The sequence below is a fragment of the Rattus rattus genome, chromosome 1 (genome assembly GCF_011064425.1).
Source record: "Rattus rattus isolate New Zealand chromosome 1, Rrattus_CSIRO_v1, whole genome shotgun sequence".
Taxonomy (NCBI): Eukaryota; Metazoa; Chordata; class Mammalia; order Rodentia; family Muridae; genus Rattus; species Rattus rattus.
The window spans coordinates 146340765-146356321 of NC_046154.1; the positions used below are offsets into that span (position 1 = coordinate 146340765).

A 15557-nucleotide genomic window follows, 5' to 3' on the forward strand; every position below is an offset into this window, starting at 1 on the left:
GCTTGGGTATGTTGTACCTTCATTTCATTAAATTCTAAAAAGTCTTTAATTTCTTTTCTTTATTTCTTTCCTTGACCAGGTTATCATTGAGTAGAGGATTGTTCAATTTCCACGTATATGTGGGCATTCTCCCTTATTGTTATTGAAGACCAGTTTTAGGCCGTGGTAGTCTGATAGCACGCATGGGATTATTTCTATCTTTCTGTACCTGTTGAGGCCTGTTTTTGACCAATTATATGGTCAATTTTGGAGAAAGTACCATGAGGAGCTGAGAAGAAGGTATATCCTTTTGCTTTAGGATAGAATGTTCTATAAATATCTGTTAAGTCCATTTGGCTCATGACTTCTCTTAGTCTGTCTATGTCTCTGTTTAATTTCTGTTTCCATGATCTGTCCATTGATGAGAGTGGGGTGTTGAAATCTCCTACTATTATTGTGTGAGGTGCAATGTGTGTTTTGAGCTTTAGTAAGGTTTCTTTTTTAAGTATGTAGGTGCCCTTGTATTTGGGGCATAGATATTTAGGATTGAGAGTTCATCTTGGTGGATTTTTCCTTTTGATGAATATGAAGTGTCCTTCCTTATCTTTTTTGATGAATTTTAGTTGAAAATTGATTTTATTTGATATTAGAATGGCTACTCCAGCTTGCTTCTTCTGACCATTTGCTTGGAAAGTTGTTTTCCAGCCTTTCACTCTAAGGCAGTGTCTGTCTTTGTCTCTGAGGTGTGTTTCCTGTAGGCAGCCGAATGCAGGGTCCTCGTTGCGTATCCAGTTTGTTAATCTATGTCTTTTTATTGGGGAGTTGAGGCCATTGATGTTGAGAGATATTAAGGAATAGTGATTATTGCTTCCTGTTATATTCATATTTGGATGTGAGGTTATGTTTGTGCGCTTTTCTTCTCTTTGTTTTGTTGCCAAGACGATTAGTTTCTTGCTTCTTCTAGGGTGTAGCTTGCCTCCTTATGTTGGGCTTTACCATTTATTATCCTTTGTAGTGCTGGATTTGTAGAAAGATACTGTGTAAATTTGGTTTTGTCATGGAATACCTTGGTTTCTCCATCTATGTTAATTGAGAGTTTTGCTGGATACAGTAGCCTGGGCTGGCAGTTGTGTTCTCTTAGGGTCTGTATGACATCTGTCCAGGATCTTCTGGCTTTCATAGTCTCTGGCGAAAAGTCTGGTGTGATTCTGATAGGTCTGCCTTTATATGTTACTTGACCTTTTTCCCTTACTGCTTTTAATATTCTTTCTTTATTTTGTGCATTTGGTGTTTTGACTATTATGTGTCGGGAGGTGTTTCTTTTCTGGTCCAATCTATTGGAGTTCTGTAGGCTTCTTTTATGCCTATGGGTATCTCTTTCTTTAGGTTAGAGAAGTTTTCTTCTATGATTTTGTTGAAGATATTTACTGGTCCTTTGAGCTGGGAGTCTTCACTCTCTTCTATACCTATTATCCTTAGGTTTGATCTCCTCCTTGAGTCCGGGATTTCCTGTATGTTTTGGACCAGTAGCTTTTTTCCGCTTTACATTATCTTTGACAGTTGAGTCAATGATTTCTATGGAATCTTCTGCTCCTGAGATTCTCTCTTCCATCTCTTGTATTCTGTTGGTGAAGCTTGTATCTACAGCTCCTTGTCTCTTCTTTTTGTTTTCTATATCCAGGGTTGTTTCCATGTGTTCTTTCTTGATTGCTTCTATTTCCATTTTTAATTCCTTCAACTGTTTGATTGTGTTTTCCTGGAATTCTTTCAGGGATTTTTGTGATTCCTCTCTGTAGGCTTCTACTTGTTTATTTATGTTTTCCTGTGTTTCTCTAAGGGAGTTCTTCCCGTCTTTCTTGAAGTCCTCCAGCATCATGATCAAATATGATTTTGAAACTAGATCTTGCTTTTCTGGTGTGTTTGGATATTCAGTGTTTGCTTTCGTGGGAGAATTGTGCTCCGATGATGCCATGTAGTCTTGGTTTCTGTTGCTTGGGTTCCTATGCTTTCCTATCGCCATCAGATTATCTCTAGTGTTACTTTGTTCTGCTATTTCTGACAGTGGCTAGACTGTCCTATAAACCTGTGTGTCAGGAGTGCTGTAGACCTGTTTTCCTGTTTTCTGTCAGCCAGTTATGTAAACAGAGTGTTCTGCTTTCAGGCGTGTAGTGTTTCCTTTCTACAGGTCTTCAGCTGTTCCTGTGGGCCTGTGTCCTGAGTTCACTAGTCAGGTCGCTTGGAGTAGGAAGGTTTGTCTTACCTGTGGTCCCGAGGCTCAAGTTTGCTCGTGGGGTGTTGCTTACGAGCTCACCAAGGTGGCAGCAACCAGGAAGATCTGCGCTGCCCTTTCCGGGAGCTTCCGTGCACCAGGGTTCCAGATGGCATTTGGTGTTTTTCTCAGGAATCAGTAATGTGGGCAGAGTGCAGTCTCTTCTGGTTTCCCAGGCGTGTCTGCCTCTCTGAAGGTTTAGCTCTCCCTCCCACGGGATTTGGGTGCAGAGAACTGTTTATCCAGTAGGTCCTTTCAGGTTCCGGCGGTGTCTCAGACGCAGCGGACCTGCTGCTCCTGGGCCCTCCTCTACGGGAACCCAGAGGCCATATACAGTTTCCTCTTGGGCCAGGGATGTGGGCAGGGGTGGGCAGTGTTGGTGGTCTCTTCCGCTCTGCAGCCTCAGGAGTGCCCACCTGACCAGGCGGTGAGGTCTCTCTCCCACAGGGTCTGGGAGCAGAGAGCTGCTGCGGGCCGGGATCTGCGGGTGTGGGACTCCCGCTAAACTGCTTCTTCTCTTCTCTTCCCTCTCTCCTGCCTTACAAAAACTCTGCCCTCACCTTTCTTTTGCACTGCCCAATTACAGGCCTTATCTTGTGCCTGCTCTCACGTGCGTATAGACATCAACTACACCAGTCCCATGGCATGACTGCCAAGAACAGCAGCAGCCTCTGTGTTGTCCTGGTCTCGGCTTAAGTTAATAAGGGGTCAGTTGTGCTGGGTAGTTTTATGTCAACCTGACATAAACTAAAGTCATCTAAGAGCAGGAAACTTCAATTAAGAAAATGTCTTTTTAAGATGGGGCTGCAGGCAAGCCAGTAGAGAGATTTCAGGGTTAGCAATTGGGGGAGGGCCCAGCCCACTGTGAGTGGGGCCATCTTTTGGGGTAGTTGCTAGTTTCTGTAAGAAAGTAAGGTGAACTGGGTGGTGGTAGTGTATGCCTTTAATCCCAGTACTCAGGAGGCAGAGGCAGGAATACCGCTGTGAATTTGAAACCAGCCTGGTCTACAGAGCAAGTTCCAGGTTAGGCAGGCCTGCATAAAGAACCTGTCTCCAAAAGAAAGAAAGAAAAAAGAAAAGAAAGGTTGAGGAAGGCAGTAAGCAGCACCCTCTGTGGCCTCTGCTTCAGCTCCTGCCTTCAGGTTCCTGCCCTGACTTCCTTTAATCCTGAGCTGTGATAGAGAAATGTGAGCCCAGTAACCCTTTCGTCCCCAGTGCACTCTTTTTTTTTTTTTAAGATTTTATTTTATTGTATATGAGTATACTGTAGCTGCCTTCAGACACACCAGAAGAGGGCATCAGATCCCATTACAGATGGTTGTGAGCCACCATGTGGTTGCTGGGATTTGAACTGAGGACCTCTGGAGGAGCAGTCAATGCTCTTAACCACTGAGCCATCTCTCTAGCCCCCCCAGTGTACTCTTGATCACTGTGTTTTGTTTTTTTTTTCTTTTTTTCGGAGCTGGGGACCGAATCCAGGGCCTTGCGCTTGCTAGGCCAGCGCTCTACCTCTGAGCTAAATCCCCAACCCCGATCACTGTGTTTATTACAGTAATAGAAATCCTAACTAAGATAATTGGGTGTGTGTGTGTGTGTGTGTGTGTGTGTGTGTGTGTGTGTGTGTGTGTGTGTGTATAAAATTTTTCTCCTTTCCTTTCTTACAAATGAAGACTACTGGGTACAGCCTGGAGACCAAGTGACAATGGAGGCATCTTGTCACGATTGTTACCTAAGAATCCAGGGGATCAGTATCTTGCATTTGGAACATGAAATGGAAGTTATAAAAAGTTTTACCAAGAGTAAAGACTTGCTCTCTCTGGGAAATGAGGCTGAGCTCTGTAGTGCCCTGGCTAACCTTCAGACCAGTAGACCAGAAGCTCCGGAGCAGACCTGTGTGTTAGAGCCCACAGAGATCGCTTTGCTTAATAACATTCCATATCATGAAGGCTTCAGGACAGCAATGAGGAAGGTGTTGTCTTCACTGGCCCCAGAGACGCCGTGCCAGCCCATGGATGCTCACTGTCAGGACATGGAGACGAACTTGGGGAGTGCACCAAGCACCTCTGACCCTTTCTATGTGTTGGATGTGTCTGAAGGCTTCTCTCTTTTGCCTATACTTGCTGGAACCCTTGGTCAGGTTCAGCCCTACAGTTCTGTGGAGAAAGACCAGCACTGTATTGCTTTGGACCTCATATCTGAAGCCAATCACTTCCCTAAGGAAACACTTGAGTTTTGGCTGCGACACATAGAAGATGAAGCTGCTGTGTTGCAAAGGCCCAAATCAGACAAGTTATGGAGTATAATTATACTAGATGTCATTGAGCCGTCTGGGCTCATCCAGCAGGAGATCATGGAGAAGGCCGCAATATCCAGGTAAACCAAACCCGCAGGGGAAAGCAAACCCAGAAGTGGGAGGGGGTACAGGGGGGTTGGGTTAAAGGTCTCTCTCTCTCTCTCTCTCTCTCTCTCTCTCTCTCTCTCTCTCTCTCATTGTTGTTGTTGTTGCTCCCTCCCCCCCTTTTTTTTTCCTTTTTTAAATTCTGTGGGTAAAAGGGTTGAGATGAATGTTTTACTGTTTATACCTTGACATCAGCGTTGGTTCTGCGAGGGCCTCTAGGCAGGTTTGGGGTAGAGGCTGGTGGTTGCCAGGTTAGACTGTGGTTGACAATTTAGATCTTTCCTGAAACTGAGTTAATCACCAATAACTAAATGAGTCTTCACAAGAGCTCTGAATGAAAAGTTTACAAGCTTTCCAGATGGGGGTGGGCACATCAAAATAGGGGAGGGAGAGTAATGCATCCCCTGACTGTGGGGGGCTCCGAGTGCCCCTCTCCATTAGAGAGCTGCTTTTCCTCTAACCCACTGTTCGCTACAGTGCTCTGGTGATAGCTATACAGGGATTTACCCCCACAACAACCAGTTAGTTCTCCAGACACCAGCGCAGTTCTTTAATTCAGTTCAGTGCTGGTAGTGCTATCTGGAGGTAGAGGTAGAAGCTATGGGAAAGCCTCCAACTTCAAAACCCAGATGCCTATGGTAGGTCGTCGTCTATACGTCTAAACCACCAGATCCAGGTTGAAGGATCCCTCAGTGGATGAAACCCTCCTCTGATTGGGTTGAATTTGTTACAGCAGCTCACAGGACTTAGGAAAATGTTTGCCTTAGATTAGCCTGTTTGTTAAAGATGATGCAGATGAGGAGCCAGGAGAGCAGCGTAGGGCAAGCCTCACGGAAGGGTACAGAGTGTCTATGGTCTTTCTGGACATCCTGTCCAGCAACCTGCACATGCCGAGTGAGGAGAAGCTCTCAACTCCACCCCCGGGGATTTCCATAGGGCCTCATTATGTGTGTGGCATCACTGGGTGTTAGTGATGACTCAGTCTGGCGTTGAGGCTAGGCAGGGGAGTCAGACAGAAAGGCCCAGCTCTCTATCATTCCTTCTTCTTTCTGAAGAACAAATCTGAGAGTCTAGGAGTCCCTAGATCCTGAGATGGCCTTGGTATACAGAAGATACTCAACATTCTTTTGACTATGAGACTCCTGTGTTAAGGATCTTTGTGTGAAAAACAAACAAGCAACAGAACACCAGAAAACCAAGACAAAGATCAAACAGAGTGTTGGTATAGATCACTGCCCTATGTGTGCCTTGTTTGGCTGTTTCTCAATGAGGTTGTTTGTTTTAAATTCTTTTTTCAGATGTATTTATTTTAAGTATGCTTTGCCTGCATGTGTGTATTTGTACCACATGCATGTCTGGTGCCCGAAGACATCATAAGAGGGTATTGAATCCCCTGGAACTGGAGTTACAGGTGCTAGGACTTGAAATCAGGTCTTCTGCAAGAGCAACAAATGCTCCTAACAATTGAGCTATCTCTTCAGCCTCCCATGTCTGAGTTTTATCCTTTGTAGTGAGCTGATTGAGGTGATGTGTTTTTCTTAGTTCTGTGAGCTACATTAGCAGATCATCAGATACTTCCTCAAAGAGGGGGCTGTGTGGTTGTGTGTATGCCACATGTGTATTAGCAGTTGCAGTATACCAGACCCCTGGGGTTTAGGATTGGCATCTGAAGAGGGACTGTCATATGGGACGGAGCCCTTTAACTTGTGTGGTACAAGTAGATAGTGTTAGAATTGACTGGAATCATAAGCCACTTAAGTAATGTTGGAGAATATATATATGAATGAGAATGAGGACTCTCTCTGCATTCACCTGTGTGCTGAAAGAGGGCATCAGGCCCCATTACAGATGGTTGTGAGCAACCATGTAGTTACTGGCAGTTGAACTCAGGACCGCTGAAAGAGCAGCCAGTGCTCTTAACCTCTTAGCCATCTTGCCAGCCCCTGGAGGATTTATTAATTTTCGATAAATATTTAATTTGAAAGTAATTAATTGTGGAGAAATGTTCCTTCCAGTTTGGTGTGAGATGCCTTAATAAATAAGGGAAGCACTTGCTACCATTCTTGGAACTTTTCTTGAGCTTCAAATTTTTGGAAAGTTAAAGTAAATTGGCAGAAAATTAACAAGTAATGGGCTAATTTCATAATTGCTCACTAGCTAGCAGGGATGGTTTTGTTGAAAGTTGTGCTGCTTTATTAAGAGATGAGTAATTTCACTAATCGAGACTGGCTACTGACTTTCTCTCGAACTCAAACAAGTTGTTAGGAACAGCGTAGGATGAGCAAGTCACAGACACCTCCTATGTATGAGGATCAGCCTGGGAGACGTAAGTCATAGTGTAACCCAGGCTACTTCCTCTCTACTTACCTGTAAGCACACGACTGTGTAAGCCTAGAGTGAGTCCTGTACACAGACAGCCTAAAACTGGATGCCACCTGACTTGGTGCATCCCTTGTTCCTGCTGTTCTGTTTCCAGTTAAGTGTTGAGTGCTCTCTTCGCATGCTCCTCAGTAAACACACAGCTTGCTGATTCAGCTAGTCTAGTTCCTGAACTTGCCCTGAGGACTCCCCCCAGCCCCACCCCACCCTAGGTAAGTATTAGAATTATGGCAGGCTGCTATTTTACCTGGGTGCTGTGTACCTAAGCTCTGGTCTTCTCGTTTGGACTGCTAATGCCTTACCCACTGAATTGTCTCCCCAGCCTCTAAGGCTTAATGATCTACTTAGGGAAGCTATGTAGCAAAAGCTTGAACATGTATGCACATTATTTTTAGATTTGTACTAACTGGTAGATGGTTAATTTGTAACTTGGGTATAAAGTGAACTGCAAAAGATATTCAAGGTGACATGGTGACCACCTCTCTATAGTCCCTGTTCTGGAGGTTTAAGTAGTAGATACCCAGATTTCTCAGTAGAAGTAAGACCTGCTGTCCGGTAGCTTCACTTGGTCTCACAGACCTTACTCTGTCTTCCTTTCACAGCTCAGCATGAAAAGCAAAGCAATATCCCATGGTAGTTTTAGTGCCCATCCCTCATGTGGGAACTGATTTTGCCTTGTTATGGCCTCCAAGTCCTTGCTATAGAAACGCCTGGCACACACATGCAGGGAGTGCCGGCTTCCCACGAGGCACTGGTCTTCTGCTCATAATTCTCTGCCCAGGGAAGTCTACTTAAAGTGCTTTTTATAGCCATGCAGTACTGTTAGTACCGTTCCTGTGGCACCAAAGGGAGAGTGAAGGGGAACGGAAGTGTGGTTGCAGTAAATGCACTTGCATGAGAGAGGCGTCTGTTAACTTTTGTCTTGCTTTCCTTCCTCGACTATTTCATTTTTTATATATTTGCATTTGGAGAGTTTAATCCTGTATAGAAAGTGAATCATTTCAGATGTTCAGAAAGGTTACAGGACAGTTCAGGGAACTTACTACACACTTTACACCCTGTGCACTAAGCCGTTCCTAGTGATGATGTTATGAGACCTTCTTTTTCCCAGTCAGTGTTGCAGCTGATTACTTATACATAGTGGTAGCGTGTGGGAGAAGCTTATGTCTACACATGTTATTTATTCGTGTTTCATATACACCTTATATACAGTCTTAAAGCAGCCTTACAGTATCTTTAGTGTACTTGTGTTTTTATGAAGACCTATTCATGAAGTCATATATAGAATTTCCCACATACTTTATTGTATGAGTATTCAAAAAGTGGTGGATTTTGGAGCATTTTGACTTCCATGTAAGGATGGTTCACCATTAATGATTGGGGCCTGTTATTAAGAATTTACCTTAGTCTGTCTCCTGAGCAACAGTCCAAATATGACTTCTTGGGCAATTATTTCTAGTGGTTTAGATTCTGTACTACTAGCCAATAGTGACTAGGTCCACTAGACTACATACCATCCATCCTTCATTAATTCACGATGCTTGCTTATATTTATAAGATTCAGGGAATTAAAAGGCTTTTAAAAATATTTACCCCCTTTCAGGTGTTTACTGCAGTCTGGAGGCAAGATTTTCCCACAGTACGTGCTGATGTTTGGAATGCTGGTGGAGTCACAGACGCTGGTAGAAGAGAGTGCTGTTCAAGGAACAGAACACACCCTTGGGTTAAACATAGCACCGTTTATTAACCAGTTTCAGGTAAGTGAATAGAGAACTGTTCAGTCAGGATGCCTCCTGGTGTCTTTGTCTCTCCTTTTGAGTTTTTACCTAGTTAGCAGGTTTAGTTAGATAAAAAGGATTGTGGGTTTCCTGGAGTAAAGGAACGTGTCAGGGATGAAAATCAACCTGAACGTTAGAATAACCAAGGACTTTTGTCATGCATACTGACTAAAGTTAATACAGTTTGCTCTGAATCACTGTTATAGAATAAAAGACAAATAAGAGGTTTTAGACTTGCAATAAACAGTTGTACTTTTGTAACAAAGAAGCATCCAGAGGACTGTATCCAAAGCTTGAATTTCTGATTGAAACTTCAGATTGTCTACTGAGTGGCATGGGCAGCTGGAGTCCGGATCTGAACCATCTGTCTGCATAGCAGGGATGTGTGGGGCTCAAGAGGGAGGTTAGTGTCGGTTTAAGAAGCAAGGAGTTGGGATTGAGAAAGAGAGTGACACTGCACTGTGCTAGAATGAAGTGACGTGTGCATTTAACATGTGTCTAGACACAGTGCCTGGGGAAGCCACGTGGGGTTGAAGATGGAGAAATGATGTCTGAGGGTTCTAACTAGTAAGCACTTAAGGATGCTGATGTCTTCCTTGACAGTACCTACTTAAGGAATAAGTTAACTACCTTTGGGGTGGGTGGGGGATGTGGCTAACCAAGGTTTTAAAGTTAGTTTACTATCTCTCTGGTGAAGATTTAATAAAGAGGATACACCTAGCACAAGATAGAGATGTTTAAGCTGTTTCTGTGCATGGTCCCAAACTGCCACCATCTATCTTTCTATTGTGATGTTTTAAAGGAATTATTTACTTACTTTAGTGTGTGAGTGTTTGTATGCATGAGTATCTTGTGTATGCATTGCTCATGTAGTCTAAAAGGGGATTAGATCTGGAACTAGAGTTACCGGTGTTTGTGAACTACCATGTGGGTGCTAGGAATCGCACCCTGGGCATCTGCCAGAGCAGTAAACACTGCTGGGACATCTCTCCAGTCCCTATCTATTTTGTTCCCACGTGGTCCTGACTCCAGCAGCTCTTAATTCTGTCAGGGTCTACAATAGACTGTTCCTGTTGCCTTTTCACAGTATCTCCCACTCACGACCACTCTTCCCCTTGTGGTCTGTATAGTTTTCATATAATGTTTCATATAACTATTGCATTCCATCCCCCATTGTTCTTGGATGAATATGCCTTGGTTAAGTCCCACCCACTGTGTTACTACATAACATACATAACACCCATAGTTAGCCCATATACCATGATCACTTGACCACTTTCTAGAGACAATCCTTAATCTTCCTTGGCAGTTTTATATTTTAGAGTGTGTTTACCTGTTGCCTTAGGTATTGTCTCCTCTCTTATGATGATTGACCACTAGAAAACCATGTCAATTAATGGAAAAAAATCAGAGGTTGTTAAAAGAATATAATACATTAACAACTATTCAAAAAAAAATCAGAGGTTGTTAAAAGAATATAATACAGTAACAACTATTCAAAAAAAATCAGAGGTTGTTAAAAGAATATAATACAGTAACAACTATTCAAAAAAAATCAGAGGTTGTTAAAAGAATATAATACAGTAACAACTATTCAAAAACATCAGAGGTTGTTAAAAGAATATAAACAATAACAACTATTCAACAAGTGTTCATCGAGCACCTACTACCTGCTCGTTTTATTATTTACTTACCTTTTATTATTTACTTACCTTTTATTTTTTATTTACTTTTATTTTTTTATTTACTTACCTTTTATTTTTTTATTTACTTACCTTTTATTTTATTATTTACTTACCTTTTATTTTTTTGAGATGGGGTCTGATGTAGCCCATAGGGCCTCAGTGTGTAGCCAAGGATAACCTTGGGCTCCTGATCCTTTTGCTTCCATCTTCCAAGGGCTAGGATTGTAGACATAGGCACCATTCCCAGATCACATGTATGTATTAGTCACTGGCTGCTACAACAAAACGCCTGACAAGTGCACCCAAAGTAAAGGTTCATTTTGACTTCACAGTTTGAGGAACACACTCCATGATGGCAGAAATTTCCATCTCAACCTTCTATTAAAAATAGACAGAAGGGCAATTGAAGAAGACACCCAGTATCTACCTCTAATCTCCACTTTTATACTTGTATACTTGTGTGTACATGTGTGCAAAAGTATACACATACAGAAGCCCATGGAAGCTATGGAGGCAAGCCCAGGCACTCAGACTCTTATCTAGTTCCTGCCAGGATGGTAGAAGGAAGCACGAACCCCCATGAAGTCCTACCTTATGGAGAATGGAGGCATGCTTCCATAAATGACTGGCCTTACAGCCCTAATATGTCCTATATGCCACCTTAGATTGGGTCAGGATTGTTTTCCTCATGGGAGGCTTGAACTGTAAAAATCAAGAATCTCTTGTCACCACGTACATTGCTACCAACTCTGCAGAACATGTATACCAGTATAAATCAAAGGTACGTGATGGGAGCAGGCTCTCTGTGAAGGATGGATTAAGAGTATGGCCAGTGTGATCAACCTTCAGGGTCCCGTATACTCCAGGCGGACATGAACAGTTCAGCAGGTTGGCAGCCAACCTAGAGCCAGTCAGCCTAGGACACCAAATCAACTCTCGCTGCTAACAGCCAGCCAGGCAGGGGGAGCCCAAGAAAGAATCCACACCCATTCAAATGCTATTCTACTGTAGCCAATGAGAAGACCATTTAAAACTGTGAGCTTGACAGGGACATTAATAATCTTAACGAGAGAAGGCAGTGGGTACCACAGATTTGCTTGCTATGGCTAGGAAGCCTCTTGACCTCTGTTGACTCTGACTATGAAGGAGTTTGACTCAAGTCAACAAGAACAAGAAATGATGGCAACTTAAAATGGGCACATCAGTCAGGGTGGTCAGCTCCTTGAAAAAGCAGTGTGCCCACAGCCCTGCCAGACATTGTTGGCTTTACCAAACATTTTTGTAGCTGCTGAGTCCACAGAGACCCTGCCTAAAACCCATCCTTACACCCTTCAGGATCAGGGCTTGGACAGGGACTACAGACTCCTCAGTTAGCCATGTGTTCCATGGCAGAGAGAGGGCAAGATCTCCAACTCCAGCATTAACACTACTGCACATAGATGCTCTCCCTGCCCTCAAGAACGAGGAGGCCATTTCTGACTCCATAAAAACCCTGGATAGCTGCCCAGTGTGAAAATCTCCGACGTGGTGTGGTGGGACATGCCCAGTGGGTAAATCCAGATCCTTAGGCAGCATCACAGAGCTTTGGGCAGTGGAGCGATGTGACAGCCTGTTCTGAGAGGGCCTCTTTGGGCAGAGACTGTTAGGGATAAAACCCTTGGGAAGCTGGTCAGAGGCACAGCCACAAGGCAGTCCGTGAGAAGTGGTGGCCTGGACTGAGCAGGAGCCATGTGTGCTTCTGCGTGGATTTTAAAGGTAGGAGCTTTATAGATCGGATGTAGAATACGAGAGAGGACCAGGAAGGATAGTTACCACTTATTAATGTCGGGAAACGGGAGCAATCAGCTGTATTGTGAATAAGAGGTGTCAGGGGCGTCATTGAGCAGCTGGATTCAAAGAAAACTAGGTGTAGCATATAAAGTTGGCGGTCAGTGTCATAGATGTCATTAAAGCCACAGAGTGTATGGCACATTAGGGCTGTGCAGAGAAAGGTTTGAGAACTGAATGTAGAGAGCTTGCAGGGTGCTGAGCTCTAGTGTGATGGCGTCAGGAGAAGCTAGGAGCTCAGGCTGAGAAACACAAGTGGGGATGGTATGGTATGGTGCAGTAGAGCTGTGAGTATTTCAGGCCCAGGGGCAGAAGTGAGAATGTAGTTACCAGATCCTGGCGTAAGCAGTCCACGGCATAAGGAAGACTGGAGTGCCTAGGAGGGCTTGGTGTATCTGGCCATTCTCACGAAGGTTGAACTCAGTCTCTCACAGAAAGGAAAGCATCTTCTAAGCAGCACCATCATCTTAGCTCATACAAGGAAGAGGCTTTAGAGTCCTGGGCCTGACTACAGATTGGCATGGTGTGTCCCCTGAGCAGCTGGCCTTTCAGACTCCCCCAGTGACTTGAATTTGCAGCCAAGGTTTGAGAACCATGGCTTTGTAGAAAAGAGCTTGTTTTTCTGGGTGAATCTATTTTGGATGGAATTTGCATCGTGTGTGTGTGTGTGTGTGTGTGTGTGTGTGTGTGTGTGTGTGTGTGTGTGAGAGAGAGAGAGAGAGAGAGACAGAGAGAGAGAGACAGAGAGAGAGAGAGACAGAGAGAGAGAGAGAGAGAGAGAGAGAGAGACAGAGACAAGATCTACAAGATCTCCTTGGGCAGACTTGGCACTTCTGGAACCCATTATTAGGCCAAGCTGGCCTCTCCTAAGCTATGTTGACCTCTGTCTCCTGAGAGCTGGGGTTTAGGGCAGGTGCCACCATGTCTGGCTGAATTTGGTGCCTGATCAAATACAGTTAATATTGACTGTGAGATCATTGCTTGTCAGTACACAGTTCTGCTTTGGCCACCTGAAAGTGTAGTGTTTCCATCCAAGAGAAAGGCCTGTAGGTAACAAAGCACAGCAAACTGCAGACCTGCCTATAAACCTTAGCTTGTTCGTTTGTCCTGAGAACTGGGTATGAGCCTTCAGACCTTAGGACTGACACATAAAGTAACTAGACCACAGAAAGCAGTGTCAGAAGGAGCAGGTTACAGATCAACTCCAGAGGGAGCCCTGACTGGGAAAATGACGAAAGTGAACATGGACTCTTTCCTCAGGTGCCTATCCGGGTCTGTTTGGATTTATCTTCCTTGCCATGCATTCCTTTAAGCCAGCCAGTGGAACTGTTGAGATTAGATCTGATGACTCCATATTTGAACACTTCCAATAGAGAAGTGAAGGTAAGGACAACTACAAATGATCCCTCTTGTCATTCCAAGACATTTACCCTAAACGGGCTATCATTTCCTCTGAGGTTAAAGTTAAATCTTATTTTCTAAACAACATGCAAACATAGATTAGATAAATATTAGTGTCTGAAATTAGTTAAAATTAAATTAGAATGCATGGCTAAATATATTTTTAGTTTTTGTATTCAAATTGATTAAAAAGGAAAAAAAAAAAGACTTACTTTCCTTGATGGATTGTTCACAATTTACTTTCTCCAGGTCCGTGTGTGCAGGTCTGGCCGATTGACCGCGGTTCCATTTTGGTTTCATTTGTGCCTGGATGACGAGGTCAGGTTGGACACCTCAGGTGAAGCGTCCCATTGGAAGCAGGCTGCAGTGGTCCTGGATAATCCCATCCAAGTACAAGCAGGAGAGGAACTTGTACTTAGTGTTGAGCATCACAAAAGCAACATCAGCATCACAGTGAAGCAGTGAGACCACGGTCACACAGTGAATGTAAGAGAATCCTTGGAACCGTCAACCATGTTGTACGGTGGCATTAATAAAACCCATGGTCAAACTTTTAAAAGCGTGTGTGTGTGACATTATTTTTAAAATATAGACTTTGCTTTCTAGACAAGGATATTGTTTCTAGATTAGGGAGCCATTTTGTTGGAACTTCTTAGTGATTTAAAAGGGGTCACCTCATGGGCATGTCAGTTAAGCACATGTTTAGGGAATTGAGATTTTGGCTTACAGTGGGGCAATGTGTAAGTCTGTCAGCAGTGGCTGTGAACCAGAACCTGCTTCTGTTAGGTACTGGGTGTATTAAAGAGTGGAAGGCGCAGGGAGACGTGTCCTCAGGAGGCAATGTTTCCTTCTCTACTTTGGCAAAAAGAAAATTAAACATTGATGGCAAACAAAAGCTTAAAAATGCTAAAGCAGAATTTCTGTAAATTCAAATCTTGATTTGAATACCCTGTTGCAAAGCTTTGTAACTTCTTGGGAGCCCATTTTTAATTGTTGATATTATTTTCTGAGTGATCTAGCACTTTTCAGAAAGTCCTTACCCTGCTGCATCTCGGTCTCTGTCTCTTCTCTCTTCTTCTCTCCTTTCTTTCCGTGTGTTCCCTCCTACCTACATTTATTTTTGGACAGGGCCTTATATATCCCAGGCTGTTTTAAAATTAGCTCTGTATCTGAGGATAGCTTTTAATGATTTATTTATTTATTTATTATATATGAGTACACTGCAGCTGTCTTCAGATACACCAGAAGAGGGCATCAGATCCCATTACAGATGGTTATGAGCCACCATGTGGTTGCTGGGAATTGAACTCAGGACCTCTGGAAGAGCCGTCAGTGCTCTTAACTGCTGATCCATCTCTCCAGCCCTGCCCCCTCCCTTTTAAAGATTTATTTATTTTGAGGATAACTTTTAATTTCTGGATCTCCTGTCTCTACTCCCTTGATACTGACATTACATTATATGAGTAAACTGCTGGGGACCAAGCTCTGAGCATGCTAGTCATAAGCCCTGTCCTCATTCCTTATTTATCTACTCAAAGAACCAACTCAGCCTCGCTGAATCTTTTCTGTTTCATTAAGTTCTGCCTTCATCTTAATAACCTCTTTTCAGCCACTGTTTTGGGTTTGGCTTGTTCTTAGTTGTCCAAGACTCTTAAGGTACGTTGTTACTTGAGAACCTCTGTCTGTCTGTGTTTTTAATGTGGGCATACTTACCGACGACTTTCCTCTTGGGAGTGCTTTTGTTATGCCCCATAGGTATACACATGTTCTGTTTTCCCTTTGCTTTTGTTCTAAGCTTTTATTGCCTTCTTGTTTCTTCATTGACTGCACCATTCAATGGT

At 43.5% G+C, this 15557-nt stretch overlaps 1 protein-coding gene across 1 annotated transcript; it reads left to right on the forward strand.

Moving 5' to 3' along the window:
* Positions 1-3896: 3896 nt before the first annotated feature.
* LOC116903914 (protein arginine N-methyltransferase 9) lies at positions 3897-14275 on the forward strand (the record flags this gene model as incomplete). The annotated part of the gene is made up of 4 exons (XM_032906683.1): positions 3897-4621; positions 8629-8782; positions 13576-13698; positions 13966-14275. Coding segments are annotated over 4 exons (1218 nt in total), but the record flags the coding sequence as incomplete, so codon positions are not given.
* Positions 14276-15557: the final 1282 nt, after the last annotated feature.